Source organism: Euleptes europaea, chromosome 2, assembly GCF_029931775.1.
Source record: "Euleptes europaea isolate rEulEur1 chromosome 2, rEulEur1.hap1, whole genome shotgun sequence".
NCBI lineage: Eukaryota > Metazoa > Chordata > Lepidosauria > Squamata > Sphaerodactylidae > Euleptes > Euleptes europaea.
The window spans coordinates 76577880-76599896 of NC_079313.1; the positions used below are offsets into that span (position 1 = coordinate 76577880).

The window sequence follows — 22017 nt, forward strand, 5'->3', positions numbered from 1 at the left end:
TTAAAATGGAAAAATTGCATGTTTCATCAAGAAGAAATAACACCCCTTTGTCAGTTTTACAATGACAAAGGTTCTAAAGGTGAACTATAAAATGTCAAAGCCCATCTGTGCTGGGCCAAACTCACTGGATTAATTTACAGATCAGCCTGATTGTGGCAAAATGCTTACATTTGCAAGCATGTGGACATCTTCTGCCGTACAGGAGAGAATTAGAGCAACTACTTTTACCATGGAAAGGCAGTATCTTTAATTCTTACTTTTTGAGACTGAAAACCCTCTCATCACTTTGCTTTGTACCTTGATACCATTTAATTTAATTATTCAGTTGAAACAACCCTATAAAAGGTCTGGGATGTTCAGTGAATGGAAACAGCATTTGTTAAAGGCCAGAATGCATATGGCATGTCAACCTATCTCACGGAACCGTTTGGTGGAAACAGCACAACCAGTAAAGTGGCATAGGTGCAAAATCAGCCACAATCATATGAGGACAAGTTAAGCTCCAGATCTACTTGCTACACTAGGACTTTGTTAGCAGAGGTTTGCTGCATTCCGTCGTGTGCTATGGCTTTTGAACTAATGCAATAAAATTGATAGATAGAACCATTGCTGGGGCTTCATCTGCCATAGCTCAGCTAGAAACGGAGAGGGAGCCACTGGGTCACAGTACTTGTCCTACTGCTATAAATCCACGACTCTCTCCCTATGGTAGTACCACAAACATCGGTAACATGCCACCACCATGTTCAAATATAAAAGTAGTGGAGGGGGCGTTATCTAACTTTTTTTTACATCAAAATATAAAGATAACCATCCCTTCCCCCACTGTACTTTTCAACACACTGTCACTTCAGACAGCTTTCACCAAGTGCAGTTCACATCTGGTTCTTGAGACAGACTATAAGAAAGAGCCTGGGACAAAAGAAGGAAGAGAGATAAGATGGAGGAACATTCACTTTCCTCATCATTTTTGATGTATACATCTTCCCACCCAATCCCTACCATCAGCCCCGTTTCATAAATGAACAGGGAAGACATGTGAATAAGCAGTTACCATCAAATACAGTTTAGCCATTTGACATAGGAAATAAAGCATCACATCTCCCAAAACATACCCAACACCATCACTTACCAGACAGGTTAATTGATAAGCAATGCACTGGACTCAGTGAGATTGGTGCAAAAAGCAGAAGATTTTTTAAGCCTCATAATTTTTATTGTATTTACGTTATTTATAGCCTATCTTTCTCCCTTTTCTTGCTCATCAATAAGACAAACACCAGTTTCTTAGGGCAACAAGTGAGTACAAGCTGGCAGGGGTTTCTTTTTGTTCTTTAAAATGCAACGGGACACATGGCCCCAGAAAAACTAGCATATATGCCTTATTAATACAAGAATTAAAACAAGGATAATCTATCACAGGCTTGTACAATGCAATTAAAGTGCTTTCTGAAGCCTTGCATGCTAAGGTAATTACTTCAACTAGCAACTTGGCAGATCAAGGAAAGGGCACAAAGGATCAGTACAGAATCCATTATCACATCCCACAGTGCTAATATAGGAGCCATAATTATTTCAGTTTTCTGGGGGGGAAATCATCTGACAATAACTCCACATAATCAAAGCTTTTAGATCTATATTACATAGATCTGTCCTCTGTTTTTATAGTTTATACTGACAAGAACATTCTTAGCTAAATATTTGAAATTTAGCAAAATTATTACCATTATGAGATAGATCAAAATTGTATTTTAACACAGAATTGATGTTCTGCAACAACTAGAAAATGATTAGATAGTTTTACTAAGCCCTGAAAGCCCTGATGGAACTTACACCACAAAGGGGGGATACTGAATACCATAATAACCAGTTTGAGATTTAGAAACCGATAACACACTACATTGTTAAACCTTGAAATCCATGCAAATAGGTTATTTTTATGCTTTTATCTGTCACAAAGAAGTTTTGTATCCATTTCAGGCTGCAAATGGATATTTTTGTGTAAGGTACAGACCTCTGACATTCTCCACATCTTATTTATACCAATGACCTGACCTCTAAAAGAGAAGTACAAGTTTAAGCATGCATGTATATCACCTTAATCATTATTATTTTTCAGTTAGGCAACAGAAGCAGAAAACACTAGTCACCAAAAACAAAACATTTTAATCCAAGATAAGACCAGGAATATTTGGTAGATTCCAGAAAATAGTAGTGCCATTGTTTAAAAAGTTTTCAGTTCTAATTGTTCTGCATATTCTCTCCAGAGCAAAATTTCCCAGAGGCAACTGCAACAGAAGCATGTAGACAAACACAGGCTGCTATCAAGGATACATTTAAAGCATAAAATAGGGTGCTAAGAAAGGTGAGAAATACCTGAATCTGCTGGAAGAACAGACAAGTCAGAATATGGGAGCCAAAGTATTCAGCGAACGAATGGGAGGAACAAAAGGAAGTACAGTGGAGTTGAAGGGAATGTCTGCAGGTTTAAGAGGAAGAGACTAGGTATGGGGCTACATTATAGGATGAAAAATTGAAAATGTCGTTTTTCCAAAAAAAATTCTAACAACAATTTCCATCTTTTAAAAAAAATTCTGTCAAGCCAATAGATTTATGGTAACCCCATGGGAGTTTTCAAGGCAAGAGACATTCAGAGGTGGTTTGTGACTCTGTTATTCCTTGGTGGTCTCCCATCCAAGTACTGTCCAGGGCCAACCATGCTTGGCTTTCAAGATCTGATATCGGGCTAGCCTGGGCTATCCAGGTCAGGGGCAATCTTTCTTAGTTCTCAGAAACTGGGCGTCCACAATCCCCCACCCATTTTGCCCTTCTGAAATTAAGAATTTCCACCCATTTATCAATAACCAAGGCAAAGGATCATATAGGAAACACAGTTAGGGAGAGTGGATTGCTCGCAGACAATGGAATACTGTGACAATGGAATAAAAGACCAGAAGGAGGTGACAACAGCCATCCACGGATAGATTTCCCATAGTGTGTGGGACCAACAATAAACGAATTAGTAAAATATTCTAAGAAAAAAAATCACTTCTTTTGCATTATGTATTTGATATTTTGAGCATTAGGAGTTATGCCCAGAAGGAAACATAATATAACATTCATTGACAATATTTAACAAGCTCACAGACATGTTACCTTTTAACATTGTAAAAATGCAAACAAAACAACAAAACACAAGTTAAAAATTCCGGGCAGCTCCAGTTAAAGGAACCAGGCGAGTAGGTGATGTGAAGGACCTATGCCTGAGACCCTGGAGAGCTGCTGCCGGTCGGAATAGACAATACTGACTTGGATGGACCAAGGGTCTGATTCAGTGTAAGGCAGCTTCATGTGTGTTCAACTGTTTGGGCAAAAGAAGTCCACAATGGAGCCTTGTTTACTCACAGAGTAGGTTCCTTCCGCTCTGAGGAAGAAGGGCATCTTGCAGCTCGGGTTATTCACGCCCACTGCTCGGGGAGGCAGGACTAAAACTTTAACTTCCTGTCTCCTAGGGCGGGAATAGCCCCAGCTTTCAGTTTTCCACTAGCTAGGTACTTGAGACAGGAGAAAAATAGATATATACTCATAACGTGAGAAAAAACCTCATATAACATGTAAACAACCTGAAGGTGAATCTTCCAAGAAATATAAGTAACGGTATGAACATAATAGTCAGAAGGTAGTAAGTAAGAGAAAACCTTGTATTTCGTTTTTATATTAAACTTGCTGAGAATTGGAATAGAACTGGATTAATATCCCACTATATGTAGCACCCTGGTACTTTTTGTTTTCTTATTTGGGTGGGCCAAGATGCCCGTCTTCCTCAGAGCGAAAGGAACCTACTCGGTGAGTAAACAAGGCTCCATTCCCGCTCTGAGGGTAAGGGCATCTTGCAGCTCAGGATGTCCAAGAGCTATGATATGGGTAGGAATTCTTAATCTGTAGTAACGTGCTGCCAGACCCTTCTACCGAAAGATGTGTCTGCAGCGGAGAGAGTGTTAATTTGGTAGTGTCAAGAAGGTTGAGATTGTGGACCAGGTGGCCACTTTGCATATTTAACCCACGGAGGCTTGGTTATTGTAAGCTGCCGTGGTTGCGGCACTTCTAACGGAATGGGCAGTTATGCCCACCAGGATTGGTAATTTTGAAGATTTGTAGGCTTTGGTGATACACTGTTTGACTGATCGACTTATGGACGGTCTGGACATCTTGAGTCCCTGATTGGGGGCTGAAATTGACACAAACAGGGCCTCCGACTTTCTGATTGGTTCGGTACGATTGATGTAGGTACCAATTGCCCTATGCATGTCGAGGGAATTCCACTCTTTTTGCTTTAAGGTAATTGGATTGGCGGAGAAGGATGGAAGATGAATCTCTTGCTTATGATGAAAAGGTGAGTTCACCTTAGGGATAAAGGTGGGGTCCAGACGTAGCACCACCTTTTCCTTATGGAAAATACACAAATCTTTTTGGACGGACAATGCCCCAATCTCAGATATCTTCCAGGCCGATGTGATGGCAGTGAGGAAAATAACTTTCATGGTTAAGAAACGAAGAGACACCTTACGTAGGGGCTCAAAAGGTGGTCTGGTTAAAGATGACAATACCAAGTTAAGTCTCCAGGTTGGGAACCTATTGTCGCGAGAGTTTTTTGTATTGAACATTCGTTCATATTAAATATATTAGTTTATAATGAGTTTGGGTTAAGAATAACCACATTCATACCTTAATATCATAACCTATAGTCATACACAACCTGACTAAGGCTTTCAGAAAGCAACCCTTTAGCTGACCCCAACTTTTCCATTAGGATCCTGACCTTAGAAAGTAATAGGAGATTTGCATTACTAACAGTTAGTCACCCAGAACACATTAGGTACCTAGAAATTATGTTCAGGGGTAACAAGGTCATTTAAAACGGACAGCAGAGTGCCTGCTTACGCAGGGAGGAAATGGTTTATGAACACTGGGTGACGGACGGAACAAGATTTATCAGAGGCCTGAACATGGCAAACTTATTATGGAACAAGATATTTCTAAACAATTTTAGTCATGATTTGTGGAAACTCATTTCCTAAAGAATGTGACAGGGAGGGGTCATTTGAGACCCTCTCCTCATGGTCCAGCTTATAAAAGGGTGGTCCAAATGTCCAGTCCTTTGTCCTTCCCAGGGAGAAATCATTCTGTCTCTCCTTTGGAATGACCCAGAGCGGCTCTGATTGTCTGTCTGTCTGTGTATCAGTCTCAATGTGGGATGTTGTTAAATCTGTCTAAGTATTTTTTTCTCTTTGCCTTACAACCTCTTTAAGTTCAATAAACCTATATGCTTTACTGTTATGTGTGTGTGGTCTGAGACTGTCCTAAGTACATTTTTCCTATTACACACTCTGGCTTTGCTTGGTAAGTAGCAGGCAGAGGAGTCCAAAAAAAATAAAGAGCTCAAGGGAGAGAATTTGCAGAATTCTCGCATCACCTATGTACAGCCGGTGGATTTGACTGTGTGACTCCCTTGAGGAAGGCCTTAATTTGTGGGTGCCCCGATAATGAGAATCCATCTAGTGAAGAGATCACCGTGGATATAGCCGCCACCTGTTTTCGCAAGGTGGCTGGTCTAAGTTTTTGTTTAGCCCCATCCTGGAGGAATGATAGGAGATTCAGAAGGTCAATAGCTAGCGGATTCAGGATTTTTTTACGGCACCAACGGGCGAAGGCCTTCCAGGTGTAATCATAGATTCTCCTGGTGGATGGTTTTCTGGCCTCGAGAATGGTAGAGATTACCTCCTCGCTCAGGCCAAGCGACATTAATTGCTGCCTCTCAATGCCCATGCGGTTAAACTGAACCAACTGGTGATTGGGACGATGGAGCGGTCCCTGCTGCAGCATATCTGGAGGAATCGGAAGGCACCAGGGTCTCTGAGTTGACATGGCTGTGAGGGCCGAGTACCAGGGTATCCTCAGCCAGTCCGGAGCGATCAAGATAACATCCACTCTTTTCGATCGTATCTTCCTGAGCACCCTTGGTAGTATTGGGAGGGGTGGAAAAGCGAACAGCTTCCCTGGGGGCCAGGGAGAGAGAAGGGCATCAGTCTGTTCTGCCATCGGATGGAAGAACCTGGAGAAGAAACGGGGCAATTTGTGGTTCTGGTAAGAAGCAAACAGGTCTACCTGGAAGGAATCGAACTTGTTCTCCAACATCTGGAAGGATTGACTTCTCAAGGCCCACTCTCCCTTGTCTATGGTGTAACGGCTGAGCCAGTCTGCCTGTATGTTCTGAACGCCCTGTATGTGTTCCGCTCTTAGGGCCAGTAGGTGACTTTCTGCCCAGGTGAAAATCTTTTGTGCTTCTTGGTGCAGCATTGATGATCTGCCTCTGAGAGGTAGTCGTCCTCCTCTCGGGCACTAGAGGCAGCAGCGGTAGCCATAACCTCTGGAATTCTCAGCAAGTAGCAGGAATAGCGGAGGAGATCAAAGGCGAAGAAGACCCACAGGCGGAGCGAAGAAGGAAATTTTTTTTTGTACAGAAATGTAGAATAGATAAAACCGTTATAGTAAGAATAGGTAAAGACAAGATAGAGGTGGTAGTCCCCTACACTATCCTAGATTTAGCAGGAGCTCTGCTATAAGCTTGCCTCCCCGGCAAGGCAGGAGGGAAACTGGAAGCTGGGGCTATTCCCGCCCTAGGAGACAGGAAGTTAAAGTTTTAGTCCTGCTTCCCCGAGCAGTGGGCGTAAATAACCCGAGCTGCAAGATGCCCTTATCCTCAGAGCGGGAATGCTTATGATCAGCAAATGGCATAAAGCCTATGAACAGGAGCCAGTTATTGGAAGTCCCTTATAGATTTCAGTGACATACCTAAGAGCTATGAACTCACTCACTCCTCAATATGAGTCAGTTCAGCAAAGCTGACAACTGGGTGCACTACTGCATTTTCATGACCGTCTAAAAGGGTATTAAAAGTCTTCTCTCTTGTACTCTTTCAAAAAATCAATGTAACATCATTCTCAGGGCAAGCGGTATTTACGGCTGATCAGCAAATGTTTAAAACAAAAGGAAAACACTGCCTTTGGGCACTACTGCAAATAAAACATTTTAAAGTGAGAAAATCCATCCTTGTTCAAGCAATACAAAGTAATAATAAATCAAACACCATTTATACACTCTCCCCAAATTTTGTCTGATTGAGGGACTCTATGAACCTTCCCTCTTCCTTTCCTTGTTAACTTTAAGTATGGAACACTGTTACATCTTCAGGTGCATTAAACATGACTGGTTTCTAAACCTGGCTGAAAAGCCGAAGTTAAAGCTAGCCAGGATTAATCTGACTAATCAGTGCCAGCTACATACTCAAGAGTGATAATCAGAATCTGAGTCAGAGGAGGTGAGTGGCACCAAACACTGTGTAAGAGAAATCTGTAAGGCTTAAGTCACCATTGCCACTAAATTTCAGACATTCAAGTTAGGCTATGTGACAGGCCTAAGGCCACCTAGCAAGTTTCCATGGTAGAATGGGGATTCAGACATGGGTCTCCCAGATCCTAGTCCAACACTTTAACCTCTACACCACTGGAGACAGAGGGAAGATAATTCACTCTCCTACACACACACAATTCCTTGCTTTCCCCCACTCATAGGCGGCTTTAAATCCCAGTGGGGGGATAGGAACCCCCATTGTGTCTGCTTTCCCCCCTACTAGGGGTTAATGTATGCTGCATGCAAGCAACAGTACCTTGTCAGCAAAAGATGGTATTAAAGTTGATCCTTTGGCAAAAATATTTCTAAAGATAATATAATTTCTTGGGACCATTAAAAGGGACCTTTGCATCTCTTAAAAACAGCATTTTAAGAGACTCTGGTTATATATGGATTCTCTTATCCCACAGGTTCAATTTTATCTATTTTTTCTGTTGCAGAAACTAGAGCTCATACACATGTGCAAACAATACAAATGAATGTATGTAAAGGCAGTATGATATATTTATCAAAATTCATGTCAAATCAATATGTTGTCAGCACAGCTAATTTGGATTCATTGTACTCACTTCTTAGGGCAAAAATACAGAATTTTATAATTAGTCCCATTGGTAATGGACATTCCATTCCATATTATATGGAGTTTTAACAAAAATGATTTTGCTATACTACTCTATTATCTAAACATAATCTAGCACAACATTGCTTTCTGAACCTATATTATACTCCCTCATATCCAGGGGAATTAGTCATTTTGGGGAAAAAATACAGAAACCTAGTATGGCCAATTTATTAAAATTTATAACTAGGTAGTCACCAATAATTGGAGTGTTTCACTATCACTGATCATTTTTTACAAAAACCACTTAAACAGCAGGCTCCCATGGGGAATTCTTTATGCGCAAATACATAAAAACTGCAACTGAAACAGAGGATCCCCGTTCTTTATGTTAGAATTTGTTTAATTTTGATCCCGTCTAGTAAAAAGCAGTGCAACTTTAAAGAATTACCTAAATTCCATGATATTTTGGTACTTACACCTTGTTTCAAGTCATATACATGTATTAGTTCTTTGGATAACACACGTCCCATAGTTCAGTGTGGATAACAAGAATGAACACTAGTAAAGTACACCTTTCTACATAAGAAATATCACCCCACCATAAACATGTGTGCCCAAAGAGCTCAAGGTCATATGCTGCTAGAGTCTTTGACAAACATACAAAGAAAAGGAATTTCAGATATGTAGGGAAGCTACCCAGAATGTCCCTTTATCCATTAGTGTGCAAGTATCTGAGCATTTTAGTTAGGGCTTTTTAGTATTATCAACAATTGAAGAGATGTATTGATCCAGTATCTCCTCACTCTAAAATCTGTCAGCCCCCCTTACTATTGTCTGCTTCCTTTCTTTTAGATCTTCCTGTTTTGTCTCCTGTCAACTCACTGACAGAAAAGGAGGAGAAATAGGCAGAATAACTCTCTCTCAACTTCTGACAAACAATCAGATCTTCTACATTCAGGTTCCTGAGTCCTGAGAGCTCAAAGCAATTGCTAGCCACTTTTCTTTCTTTCTTTTTCTTTCTTTCTTTGCAGAAAAAAGTTTATTAGTACTCTATGGTATATACATAGGCACAGACACTATATTTTTACAAGTAATTTTTCCCAAATTCTTTGCAATTATGACATATCGTATCCTTTAAAATTGTCAGTTTAATTAGGAGAAAGATTTCCTTACATTTCAGAATCCACTCGTCAAATGTAGGACTTAGATTTGAATTTCAATATCTTGCAAATACTCGTCTACAGCTGTCAACAGATGTGCAATTAAATTTCGTTTGTCTTTTGGGGAAACAGCTGTGCAGCTTAGTGGCATGACCTCAGCAGAAAAGGGGAAATCTATATCAAAGCCTCTACAACATGTCCATCACCTGTGCAGATAATCTGCATTTAGTAATTTACAGAACCAACAGTTATCCTGCATATTCCCATAGATTTTAGCTAATTTAAGTGGCGACAGGTGCCACTGATATAGTATTTTTATTGAATTTTCTCTGAATCCAAAGAAAACAGAGAAAGTTAAAGCGCAGGATCAACTTTTTTTCAGGAATTTCATAACCCCGGATCCAGCTTGCTATCTTGAAAAAAATATTTGGATTATTTATCTTCCTGGCAGTAGGACTGATTAACAACTAACAACTTGATTCCACTTTGATAAACAGCCTGTTTTTTTCATTTTAACATAATACATTAACGATGAACTTTTACATGCCAAGTTCTTCCTTATCCTCAACTTCAAGTGTAGCAAGCTTCCATCCAACTTCTTCAATCAAATCTAGTTTGCTAAAAATCATGTGCCAGATACCCCTCATCATCCCAGCATTCATCTTATTACTCAAAGCCCAAATAATGTTACGAGAAGAGGTATTTTGCCAAAGCAGCATCTGGTGGACTGAAATAATCTGATTGCAAAGAAGCAGAAGCGTCAGCAAAATGAGTCACTAAGAAGCCTGATGAAAATGAGATAACACAAATTATAAGGTCTGCTACCTTCTCTCAATTTCCCTCCTGTCTAAATGTATGGTTTGCCATCCCTCAAAAATCAGTCACCCACCTTTCTCAACATCAAACTACACTTTTATTAAAAATCATTCACTGGTTGAAAAAAGAAACACAGAATATTCTGCCACACAAAGTGCTAGCAGACTAATTACAGTGGAGCATATCCAATCAGATGTCAGTGGAGTTCATCTCCAACTAAGTGGTGTTCTGTTAATGCAAAGTGGCACTGGACATGGCATGATCCTTGCACAACATGAGCACTTAGCAATTTCTACTTTGAAACACCATTCTTTAACTTCTGTTATTAAGTTAAAAATAAAAACAAAATATGTAGATCAATATTCTAGTGCTATGCCTTGTGCAAGTGGAAATCCCTTATTATATAACGGGGTTTTCATACAATGAACAGTAGCATACCTTTTTAAAAAACACACTTCTGCTAATGTAATGGCTTTTATGCTAGCAGAAGTGGATCAGAGGATACATGCTAACAAATCAGAAAATATGAGAGAACAATGTGATACTGATACATAGAAAGCAGATGTCAAAAGTACCAGACTAACACTATACACATTTCATGAAATAATCACTTATCTGATGGCCAAACAAAAGTACTAGAACAAAAAATGCTGGATCAGAGAATCCAGTTGCATGGCACTTCATCAAAAGATAAAACCAAACAAACTGCAGAAGATAAACACATAATCCAACACAGATTAAGGCACATAATCCATTGAAATCAATTATCTTAAATACTGCCAATGCTGGGTTGGATTCCAATGCTTGTTTACCACCAGTAATAGCAAACTTCCACTAGCAGAAATAGGAAGGAATTGTTGCTGATACACCCTTGCCAATGCAGGCACCCCACACCATACCCAAAACTGAACCCCAGGAACAGCATGGGAGGACTACACTAGGGTGAAATTCTATTCAGTGAGCACAGCTCCACTTGTGGATTATTGGATATGACAGAAGTGTGCTACATTGTTTCCTGAAGAGAACAGCTAAGAGCCAATGTTACAATGAGGTTGGAATTTAGCTTTCCCACAATAACCGAAGTGCTGACAAAGAAAGGAAAGGGGAAGAGGGAGAGTACTTTTTGAAAGAGATACCAACAAATTACCACAGCACTTTTGACACCACAATAGCTAAACCACATATATTGATTCTGCTAGCTCTAGTAAATACTGGGATCAACAAAATCTCATTGTGGTTTATGAATGTCATTGGCAGTGATTCCTTAAACCTGACATATTTGAAACATTCTGTCTGGAAGCACCACAGGAATGACTGTACATTTCGAGAACAACATGGAAAAGTTATGACTCAAGGTAATTTAAGATGTTTAAGACAATGGCTAGTTTATGGTTAGTATGTAAGCAGTTGGACCCCTCCTACTGCTGGGGGATGCCAAGAAGGCATGGGGGCCAAAGACTGGCATAAGAGCAAGACAATGCTCCCCACAAAATGAATGCCTCTCAGAGGGTTTTGGGATCATCTTGTGTGTCAAGCCTGGCAGGAAGGCAGTTGGAAGCTGAACTTTTCCCCTGGTCCTAAGGTGTGCCTGGATGGACAACGGGGCTAGCTGATCCCCATTGTGTCACCCTAAGGTGACTTAATCAGCACTCAGAGCATACCATTACTTATCGTATCTGCATCCATCCCACCAATCAATCAGCATTTAAGAGAATAGTCCAGGCATTCTCTTTGGTCTTGACAACTCATCAAACCTCTTCTATCTTTTTGTTGGAACCCCAGAAGAGCAATCAATTCTCTCTTTTTTTATATAGAAAATTTTATTGCTTTTTCCATAAAGTTGATACAATAATCCCATTCGATATGCCATCTAGCTTATTTTTCCATATATAAACAATAATAATACAATGCTGAATGGATATCTTCATAGTAAAATACATATAACAATTTGAACTTTCCCCCCCAACTTCCTCTAACCCATTCTTAATCCGGTCACTTCTTTGTATCATTCTTTGTCTATCCTTCTAAAACATTATATATTTATTTTTATTTATCTATTTCTTTATAATATCCATACAAACTCCATAACTTTGTAACCCTATTTGATATGATTAGTTAACATTAAAAATAATTAAAAATGTTAATGGGGTATAAATTATTCCAAAAACTAGGATAGAACTACACATAACATTATCATGTAAATTAAACTTTTATTATTATTATTTCCCTACACCTCCCCTTATTCCCATTGTTTTAATACCCTCCAACCCTTCATCCCTTCTTTTTAAAAGACTTTTTCTGTCGAGGGTTTCTATTGTTCTTTTCTTGCTTTCTTGGCGTAGTCTCTTGAAGTCCATGGTGTCCAGTTGCTACATCTTGCCCAGTTGAGTCTTCATCCCGTCGCATTTCTTCTTGGTCTCTTCCTTTAATTGGATCTGTCAGTTCTTTGTGGCTTAATAGAAATCTTTCAGCCTCAACTGGTGAATTGACCGCACATCTGCTTTGTTTATAGATGAACGTGAGTCCTTGTGGTATTAACCAGGCACACTTTATTCCATTTTTCCTCAATATCGTTGTGAAGTCTTTGTAAGCATTTCTCTTTGCAACCAAGTGGTGAGGTATATCTTTCAGCATTATTAATGGTAATCCATCTACCAAAAGAGGACTATCATATTGGATTTGCATGATTGTATTCCTCATTTTGAGATCAAAAAAGGCAATCACAATCTCTCTAGGTGTTGATTTCTGTATTTTTGGTGACAGGGGAACTCTGTATATTTTGTCTATTGCATAGTTTAATTTTTGATCATTTAAATGGAAAATGTCAGCAAGTGATTTTATCATAGTCTCTCTGGTGCCCCCATATTTTTCCGCGAGATTGCGTAATCGTAGATTTGATTCTCTCGATTTCATATCCAAAAGTGCTATCTGGTCCTTCAGAATCTCTCCTTGTATTTGTAGGTCTCCAATGTGTTTCTCATTATCTTTGGTTTCCTTGTAAATTTCCTTTTGTTCCCCCTCCACTTTTGTTATGGTAATTTCCATCTTATTCATGCCTATTTTTAATACCCTCACTTGTTCTTTAATTGACTTAATCTCATTCATAAGATTGTCAAGTTTCTGGTCAAGTAGTTGAGTCATATGCTGTGTTAGATGTTGAATTTGCTTGTTAAGTGTTTCAGTTTGCTGCATCAAAAGTTCCTCCACTCTTTTGTAATCCATGGTTCCCTGTAGAATTAGTTGTATAGGCGGTCAGTATTGATGTAACACTCACCATCGAGTTTCAAGAGTCTTCTAGTTACATCCGGTATTTCTCACTGAGTCTCCTCGTTCTCACAATGAAACGTGGCAGAAAGGCTCAAAAGCGAAAGTATTTCAAATCGGAAATAAAACTTCTTCCCTCCCCCTTCTGCCTCGGAGTCTTCAGTTGCTGCGTACAACGTCACTCAAATCCTTAGTTGTTATGTCTACCCGCAAGAAAGATTTATAATCCTCAGTCCGGTTGGTGATTTTACTTGCTTATTATCAAGTTATCTCATGGTCTTGTGGAGGATGCGGGTGTACAGCTAGTTTAAAGAAACTCCTCCGTCTCTCTTTTTTTTTTTAAAGCAAACAAAAGAAGTTCTTGGCACGTCTCAGATGTTGGAGTTTCTGATGATTAAAATAATTCAATAGCTGGTATTTGGTAGAGGAGATCTGGTCCCGATTCCATTAGAGGCGCTCGCAGCGATGGTCCTCCCTCAGCCGAGCGGGACAGCATCCAAACTCCCCCAGGGTACGTTCCCGGGGGAGTTTGGGAGTCAAACCGCACTGGTCGGCAGCAGGAATTGGCTGCTCCACATTCCACCTTTTAGGAACGTGGTCGAGTCACTGAAAGTGACTCGTTTCCAAAGCGCCTCCTGGTTCTCTCAAGAGCTCTTGAGAGAAGTTGCGATCAGATCAGCCATCTTGCCGGAAGTTGATCAATTCTCTCTCTTGATTCTCCTGCCAGCTTACCTCATACCACCTCAAGACCTATTTTGGAGTATACATATTGGTCCTTTGGCCATTCATAGTGTGTGTGAGAGAGTTCGGGATCCATGCCTGTACCCCCACTTGAGTGTGGGCTCTTTCTTTTGCTCCTGGAAATGCTGGTCATTTTCCTCTTCAGCGCTGCTTTCCCTGGACATCCCTTCAATAGCACCAATTCCTAAAACCCTACCCAATTTTCTCCCTTTTCTCTTAGCCTGCTCTTCTATGCTTTGTGTATGTTCATTGCTTAAAATATATTTCTTGCTTTTATTCTTTAATAAAACCAATTTTAATTATACAACTGCCTGCTCATTTGAGAGTTTTCACTCAGGATTATCCTGGTATACATAGATTATCAATCCCAGTTACCCCTCTCGCTCTCTGTCTCCAGCTAATTCCCCCAACTAAAGTGGAGACTACCTACTTAGGGTAACAAGTAAACCATGCCTTCGTACATGGTGGCTATAAAGCATGCTTTCACACAGAGGTTCAAACTAGGCTGACCTTTGCAGTCCTCTAAAAGACTCACTGTTTGTTTTTTAAACTAACAGATGTGTAACCCTGTCATCTCTTCAGTCCCTCCAATATAATAAGCAGGGATGACAAAACCAAGGTTGCTAATCAATTTCTCCCTTAAGGCATCAGTTTTACCAAACACAATGAATGCTGCCTTGCTGCAAGATGCTCCTTCTCATTAAAGTGACAGGTGAGAATTCTTACATGGTAAAGATGGATACCAGAGCAAATTAGAAAAAAAAATCAGCTAGCTTGTAGCATGCTGGCAGCATATTATATTGCCAAGTGGAAAAACTGGTTTCTGCTGTAGGCTTGGGATTTCTGGCATAGACTCAGTTGCATCTGGGGTGATATTAATAGAAGTGATATATCCTGTGTCTCTAATGGCTACAAGGAGAATACAAGTCGTTATTCCTAGGCTGAAAGGCACAGCTGAATATTCACCAACACTATCACCACACTGTGGATAAAATAATCGAATCCTTCATGCTGACTCACAATAAAGTGCAAATGAAAAGGACGAAATATTACAGTAAATACTCATTTAGTCAATTTCATCAGCAAAATACTACAAAAGCTATTTTAACTTCAAAATAGCTTCAGAGGTGTTTGACAAAGGGAGCATTGACTCTTGAAAGCTTATACCCCAAATATCTTGGTGGTCTCTAAAGTGCAGCTGGACTCAAATTTAGCTGTGTTACTTCAAAATGTAACCCCAGGGACTGAATAATAAGGAAGCCCTTACCTTGCTTTGCATCACAAATTTTGGGCCACAACCCATTACAGAATTCCTGCACAGAAGACATGTAGATGGCTTTCACTAGCTTATTACTCATATTATTATCTCCAATTTGCCAGCAGAAAAACATTTAAAATTAGAGAAATAAAAGTTCTAATTGCAAGAAACATGGACTATATAAAACTATTTTAAAATAAACAACCCATTTGTTACTTTTTGCTTTCAATTGTCTTCCACACTAATTGAATAGTGTTTCTCATATATGCCCAAGTTTTTATGAATATGAAATTATAAGTGCACTGTTGAGAGAGAAAAATACAGATGCCTATCTTTCCGCTGCTTACATTCAGATATCATGGAAAGCGCCACATTAAACTAGCATGAACACGAATCTGTCTCATTACTAAGCCTGCACACCTTACATTCCCCCTCCCCACCTCCATGTAGAATACCAGTAAGAAATTAACTCTGGCTACTCATGACATATAAATGCATGCTCACACATTAGTTTGTTACTCCCACACACACACAAACCAGCATGATACATTAGAATTTTATCCAAACTTAGAATTCTGGTTTGGAGGAGGGAACTAACTCCGGTAAACCGATGCATCTGCATTTATACAATGTAAGTAGCCATAACTAATTTCTAACTGGAACTCTCCATATGAGAAAGAGGGGGTAAAGCCCAACCAGCTGGGTTCTTACACATGTTGGTTTAACGCAGGCCTTAACATGATGTCTGACTACAACCCTAGTTATACATCAATTGGGTATCACAACATCACATCAATTTTTAGGGGCCTTAAGTGACCAGGCAACTGGCTCTTCACAGTCCTAGTGTTAACATACTAGAAAACTGGCTGGGTCACCTTGGGTCAGTCGCTCTGTCCCAGCCTAATCTACTTTTACAGCAGTGTTGTAATGATAAAGTGGAGGAGAATGATGTAAGCTTCTTTGGGATCCCCACTGGGGAGAAAGGTGGGTGTAAATTAAGTAAATAAATAATTAATAGAACTGAAGAATTGGGGGTACATAAAAGTTTCGTTGTGGGTCATGGGCAGGACAGGCAAAAGCAACAAAGGGGAGAGGATTTGGGGGTTGCCACAAAGAGGGGAAGGAAACAGTGTTTGCTACCAGGTGCACAGCAAACCACTATTCTAAACTACAGTTTGCACTTGTTATGCCTGAAAGTAGACATCTTATTTTGTTCCTCTCAGATTCCTGCATAAGAAGACTACTCAAAGGCAACAGAAAAACCTAGCCATTGCAGCTACATTCAACAATCAAAGGTGCTTTCTCAGAACACACCCTCCCGCCCTCTGCCATGTACCCCCTTCTCCAGTGATGACTCAAAGCAGAACTGCTGCTCTTGCCTCCCTCAGAGGAAATTTAAGAGATCTCACTTAATTGCATCCTTTTACGCCAACAGGCGTAAGAAATTATTTCACACAAAGCATTGTTAGTCAAAAGCAGTTCACAATCTACCAGTCATACTTTCTTCCTCATGGAGAGAGATCTTCCTTCAACTCCCCCCCTTACATCCCAGAAGAACATGAGTCAGTGATTGATCTCACCATTATCATTTGTTTCTTCCTAAACTTTAATTTTATTTCTAAGAATCCTAATGTGGAGACACAACAAGAAAGAAAGAGGCAGTGTAAAAGCTGTAAAAAACCTATTTTGTTTCAAAGCAAAAAAAGTTTATGGAATGAAGAGACGCAACTAGACAGGAAGTAAAAGCTGTAAAAAACCTATTTTGTTTCAAAGCAAAAAAAGTTTATGGAATGAAGAGACGCAACTAGACAGGAAGTAAGAGGGCAGGATGAGGGTTACTAACAAACTTTAGATGAGGCGAGAAAGCAGGTTAGCATGTCCTAGGCATCCCGACCCTTTTAATATATATTTCAGCTGACCAACAGCAAGAAGCTACACATGTTTGCCAGCAGCCTGGAAATACAAGGAGTTGATGATAGCATCTGTTTGAAGACAGAAAGAGGAGACAGGCGACAAACTAATTGAAGTTTACAAACACTGGTCTGTTATGTACTGCTAACAAACCAACCAGGGTTTAAGCAGCAAGGTGTGATGTAAATATACAGGTGATTGTAACACCTGAAGGCAGCATACAGTATTTATCCAGCTTTATGACCTCAAACCCCAGCAAGCTAAAATGAACCAAAAGTATTGGTTTTATTACTATAATTTTCAGGTAATGTAATGGTGGGATATTTTTAAAAGGCCTTAACAAAACAACCACTTTTGCACCTGTATATTACAGGCAATAAGTGATTCTAATATGTACCAAAGCTACAAGGGAAATGAGCATAAGTGAAGACAGGTGTTACTTAAAAATGAAGTTAGCCCACTGGCTCCAAGATTCATCTGTCTGCAAATGTGGACAGTCTAACAAAACTGAAGTGACTGTGTAATAAGCTTTGGCTGATTACTGAGATACTAGATGGACTTACACATTCTTTAACAACTGAATATGACTCACTTTGGAGTCCTTTTCCACTCTGAAAGGCACAGTTCCTAATTTTAAAAGAAGGAAATATTAGAAAATAGATGAGGCAATGGCTGTTACCGCACTAGGTATTCCCAGCGATGTATTAAGAGTTTGGAAATGTTATAAAAAATACTGTTCACACTTTGTTTGGCCCCTTTAGCTCTGAAGGCATCTTCCAACCATTTTTTAACTGTGGCATCCAAAAACCCTTTTAAAGCGATGTTTTTTATAACATTTCCAAACTCTTGATACAGCGCTGGGAATACCTGGTGCGGTAACAGCCAATGATTTCAAGAATTCTTCTCTCAGGCCAACATATACATCTTCTGTAATCAGTAACAATAAAAATAAGCTAATGAATTGAATGCCATATTCTTGAAAATCCCACAGTACAGCCCTGGACTTTCAACCATGGTTAAAGGTCATATTGCATCTGTACCAGCCCACACAGGAAGAGACTGATGTACTGAGGAAATTAATAGAGGATCCTATCAATTATACAAATGTAAATCAAAATGACATTTTTGTAACATGTTTTATTAAAATTATCTAATAGACATCTCAAAAGTTTGAGATTTTAAATATGAGTTAATAATATTGAAATAGGATTGCATCAACTCAAATCTAAATGGTGGAAACAAGTCATTCTGACAATCAGAAAACTCAGACCTTTAGATAAGAACTCTACAGCAATGTAAATATTACACACAGTATTCCCTAAGCCAACAAACCTCATCAGAAACATTTTATATACAGCATGATGCTTAATTTAATATTTACTATTCCTTTTCATTTCACATTTAACTTTAACCTGTAGATCAAACCTTCGTTGATTCACATTACATGTCAACAAAAAGGTTTATTCATTACTAAATATAATTCTCTGTAATTCATACATAAGAACTATTTAGTATCGTGTCAGTACTTTGATCATTTTCAGACTATCCTGCAATCCCAAATAAGCTATCAATTGGGAAATGCAGTTGTTTGTTGTTAATAATAATACATTTCAAATGCAAGCATGCACATTCTGTTTGCTGGGTTTTCTTATACTGTTATTTCATTTTGTATTCAAATGTGGAAATACTGAATAAGTATTATAATATTCAGGTAACTTGCAACTCAGAAATTCAGAGAATTTGAAGATTAGCCTAATAGTAAAGAACCTTATTATGGTATAAGCTTTCATAAGCCAGAGCCCACTTTGACAGAGGCAAAAATGTTATAGATAGCAAAAATGTTATAGATAGCAAAGCTTGAGATGTTTACAGAATTGTATTGATCTCTATTGTTGTCTGCTGCACTTAGTATTACCTTGTTTGATTTCAGAAATTTTTTCAACAATGGTACGAACTATATCTTAACAAAATATTCTGCTTGCTATAGCAGTACGTTAAACATTAAACACTGTTTTAAACCTATTTAGGCAGCTGAATCTGTAGTTTCAAACTGTTCTCTTGGCAACAATGTCAGTTTCTACTCTTCAAGATGGAAAAACCTCTGCTATTTCAGCCCAATATGTTTTGCTGAAACTTTTGGCCCACTGTAATTTTAGAAGGCTACAAGAGCTGTTTGCTCCAAAAATGTTGGAAGCAGTTGCTATCCATATTATTATTAGTAAGCTTTACTTGTAAGCTTATTTTGCTTGTGAACATTCATCCTTAAGTATATATACTACAGCACAAATAAGTGACTTGATATGTTTTTCATACAGGTTTGGCAATTTTATTCTACTTAAATCAGACACAACTGGACAATTAAAGTTCTTAATATAACTTCAAAATAATCTTTTTTTAAAAACTGTGTAACTAAAGTTGTTGAATACTTCATTATCATTTTAAATTTAACCCAATTTAGAACATTCATAGATATTAAAAGAATTCAACTACAAATAAACTCAGCCTTGTATTTTATTTTTTCAACACAGTTATGATAGTTCAATAATACAGTAGTCTGAAGTCAATCCTGAAGGTGATTAACTAATTAGGTTTGTTTCTTACCTGTAACCCTCTCCTTCGCAGAATGCTTGAATCATCCATATTTTCCACTCTTGACTGTGCTAGGTTATCACAATCTTCCAGTATTCTTTACTGGTGATATTCACCCCCTTATTTTCCAGTTTTCTTTACAAATAAAGAGAAATTATCTGCCATTATCATGAAGAATGGCAGCAAAAACCTCTGATCAGTTATATACACTTTAATCTACTTCCTTATTTGCACTATCACATAATATTTAAGTAGCTGAGACAACTGGAAATCTAGCATCCAGCACAGAGGGAGCTTTTGCTCTCTCACACACACACATTTGTGTGCAGGTTAAACACCTAGGAATGCAAGCATGAACAAGATGCCAAAAGCAAATCAATTCATGTTTTCTCCCTGCTTCAGTCCAATTGATCTCCTGCACAGGCTCAGTAAACTACAACAGATGCATTCATCTCATATGCACAACACAAAATAGAAATCTTATTTCTTTCAAAAAGTAGCACCCCAAACGCTTTAAAAAAAGTCCTTCACAAAGTGATTCAAATGAATATAAAAATGAAACATTAGTAGAGGGATTTCATTCTGTTGAACACACAAAATTCTTTTAGCCTTTGTACAGACAAAGCAAATGTCAGATTCTTCAGATAACAGTAGCATATTCTTTTGTTTCTGCTGTCTCAAGTATGCTGGTCTCCCTCTCTTTCCTTGAATGTTGCAGGCATGGTTGTTTTTCTTCTAGTTCTAATCTTAGAGCTAACTGCTCCTTTTATGTACTAGGGATCTGAAACACGTGTTGTACGTTCTGAATACATAAGATTGGAGGAGCTATTAACAACTGACAGAGCTGTCCCAGAGACACCCTTCCTTTAGATATCTCACAATTAACTGGCATGCATATTTCTATAGATGATTTTCCATCCTATATTATTTCTCCCCCCTCCAAGAATTATTTTCAAAATACAACTCTTCAGCATTGAGTTCAAACATTTCATCCTCATAAAAATAGCAATAAAACACCATTTTAAAACCCAAATCGATTATATTTTAGAAAAGCAAAGATATAATTAGAAGAGAGAGCTTCTTCAAGACAAAGTAAAACTCTAAAGATACAAGATAGTATATAAAGGAAATAAGACAGCTTTGTTCTGCGTGATCTTAAAAACAAACTTGCTAACAAAGGAAATATGTGAGGTAAGCACTAAAAACAGCTCCATAATCTTAGGCAGGGCTTTCAAGCAACAGATCCCACTTTCTAATCAAAACATACTCAACAATCTGGTTTGAACCAACAAAAGCTAAAAGCTTTCCCATTTGAATTATTCTACCAGATATTTAACAGGAAAGTTCAGATGTTACAAATTCTACTGCATTTAAGGTAGCTCATCTGATTCCCTCTCAAAAATCACGATGGAGTAATAGCAACAGCTCTGCAAAAAGCTCCTGTTCGTATAACAGCTGCCATTTAAGAGTGCCTCAATCAAGAGATACAGGTTGCTAATGTTTAACAGAAACATTTGCACATTTTAGCCAGACCCTGTGCTAAGCAACTTGGAGTCACACAAACTAACCATGCCATTACAAAAATAATCCCAAAACAAATAAAACTCCATTTCATTCACTGTAGCCCCTGTTGCAATCTCGGTGCAGTCAAATCAGCCTTTTCTGTAACATGCTAACAAACCCATAGATCGTCAGCATCTCCTTCCATCTGCCGTTCTAAACAACTGAATGCTGAATTAGGTCTACTGATTCTTTGTGAGCCACCCGACAGAGAAACCAAACTGCAAGCAGGCTGATCAGGCAGCTGATTTGCATAGCGCACCATACAATGCAGTATCACAGCACTGCAAAAGCAACTGTCAATCCCCTGGATTTTAAAGCAACAGGACTCTTTTTCCAAATGAAATGCACATGAACTGCAGTTAGCTTGAGTCTACATATACTTAGCACACAAGTTAATGTATTGTAAAGCAACACGAAAAGCATTTGGAGTACCCAATGTAGCCTTACTTAAATTACTGCCTCCTGGATTGCTTTTCATTGAGCACAAAATGAGCTCCCAACTCATGTGAAGAATTCTCGAATCTTCTCTTATACTCAAATATTATCATTTTAAAAATTAATTGCAAAACAAACTCTGGAGTGATCTATTTTTAGGGGGAGGGTAAAAATTACCGACCACTTGGACACTCCCAATGTCATTGAGAGACTACATCCGTTATCTAGTTATTTACTTCATTTATATC

The 22017-nt window shown here is 38.7% G+C and overlaps 1 protein-coding gene across 6 annotated transcripts in view; it reads right to left on the minus strand.

The window, feature by feature from the left end:
- The window catches only part of MAST2 (microtubule associated serine/threonine kinase 2), a 383088-nt gene that overhangs the window by 159650 nt on the left and 201421 nt on the right, over positions 1–22017 (minus strand). For 2 of the 6 annotated variants that reach the window (XM_056844045.1, XM_056844044.1), the window contains exon 1: positions 19784–19907. The exons of the other annotated variants lie outside the window; for them this stretch is intronic. In XM_056844045.1, the coding sequence (XP_056700023.1) occupies positions 19784–19822 (39 nt within the window). In that variant the 5' untranslated portion in view covers positions 19823–19907. Of the gene's footprint in view, positions 1–19783; positions 19908–22017 lie in introns of those variants that run through there. 6 annotated transcript variants of the gene reach the window in all.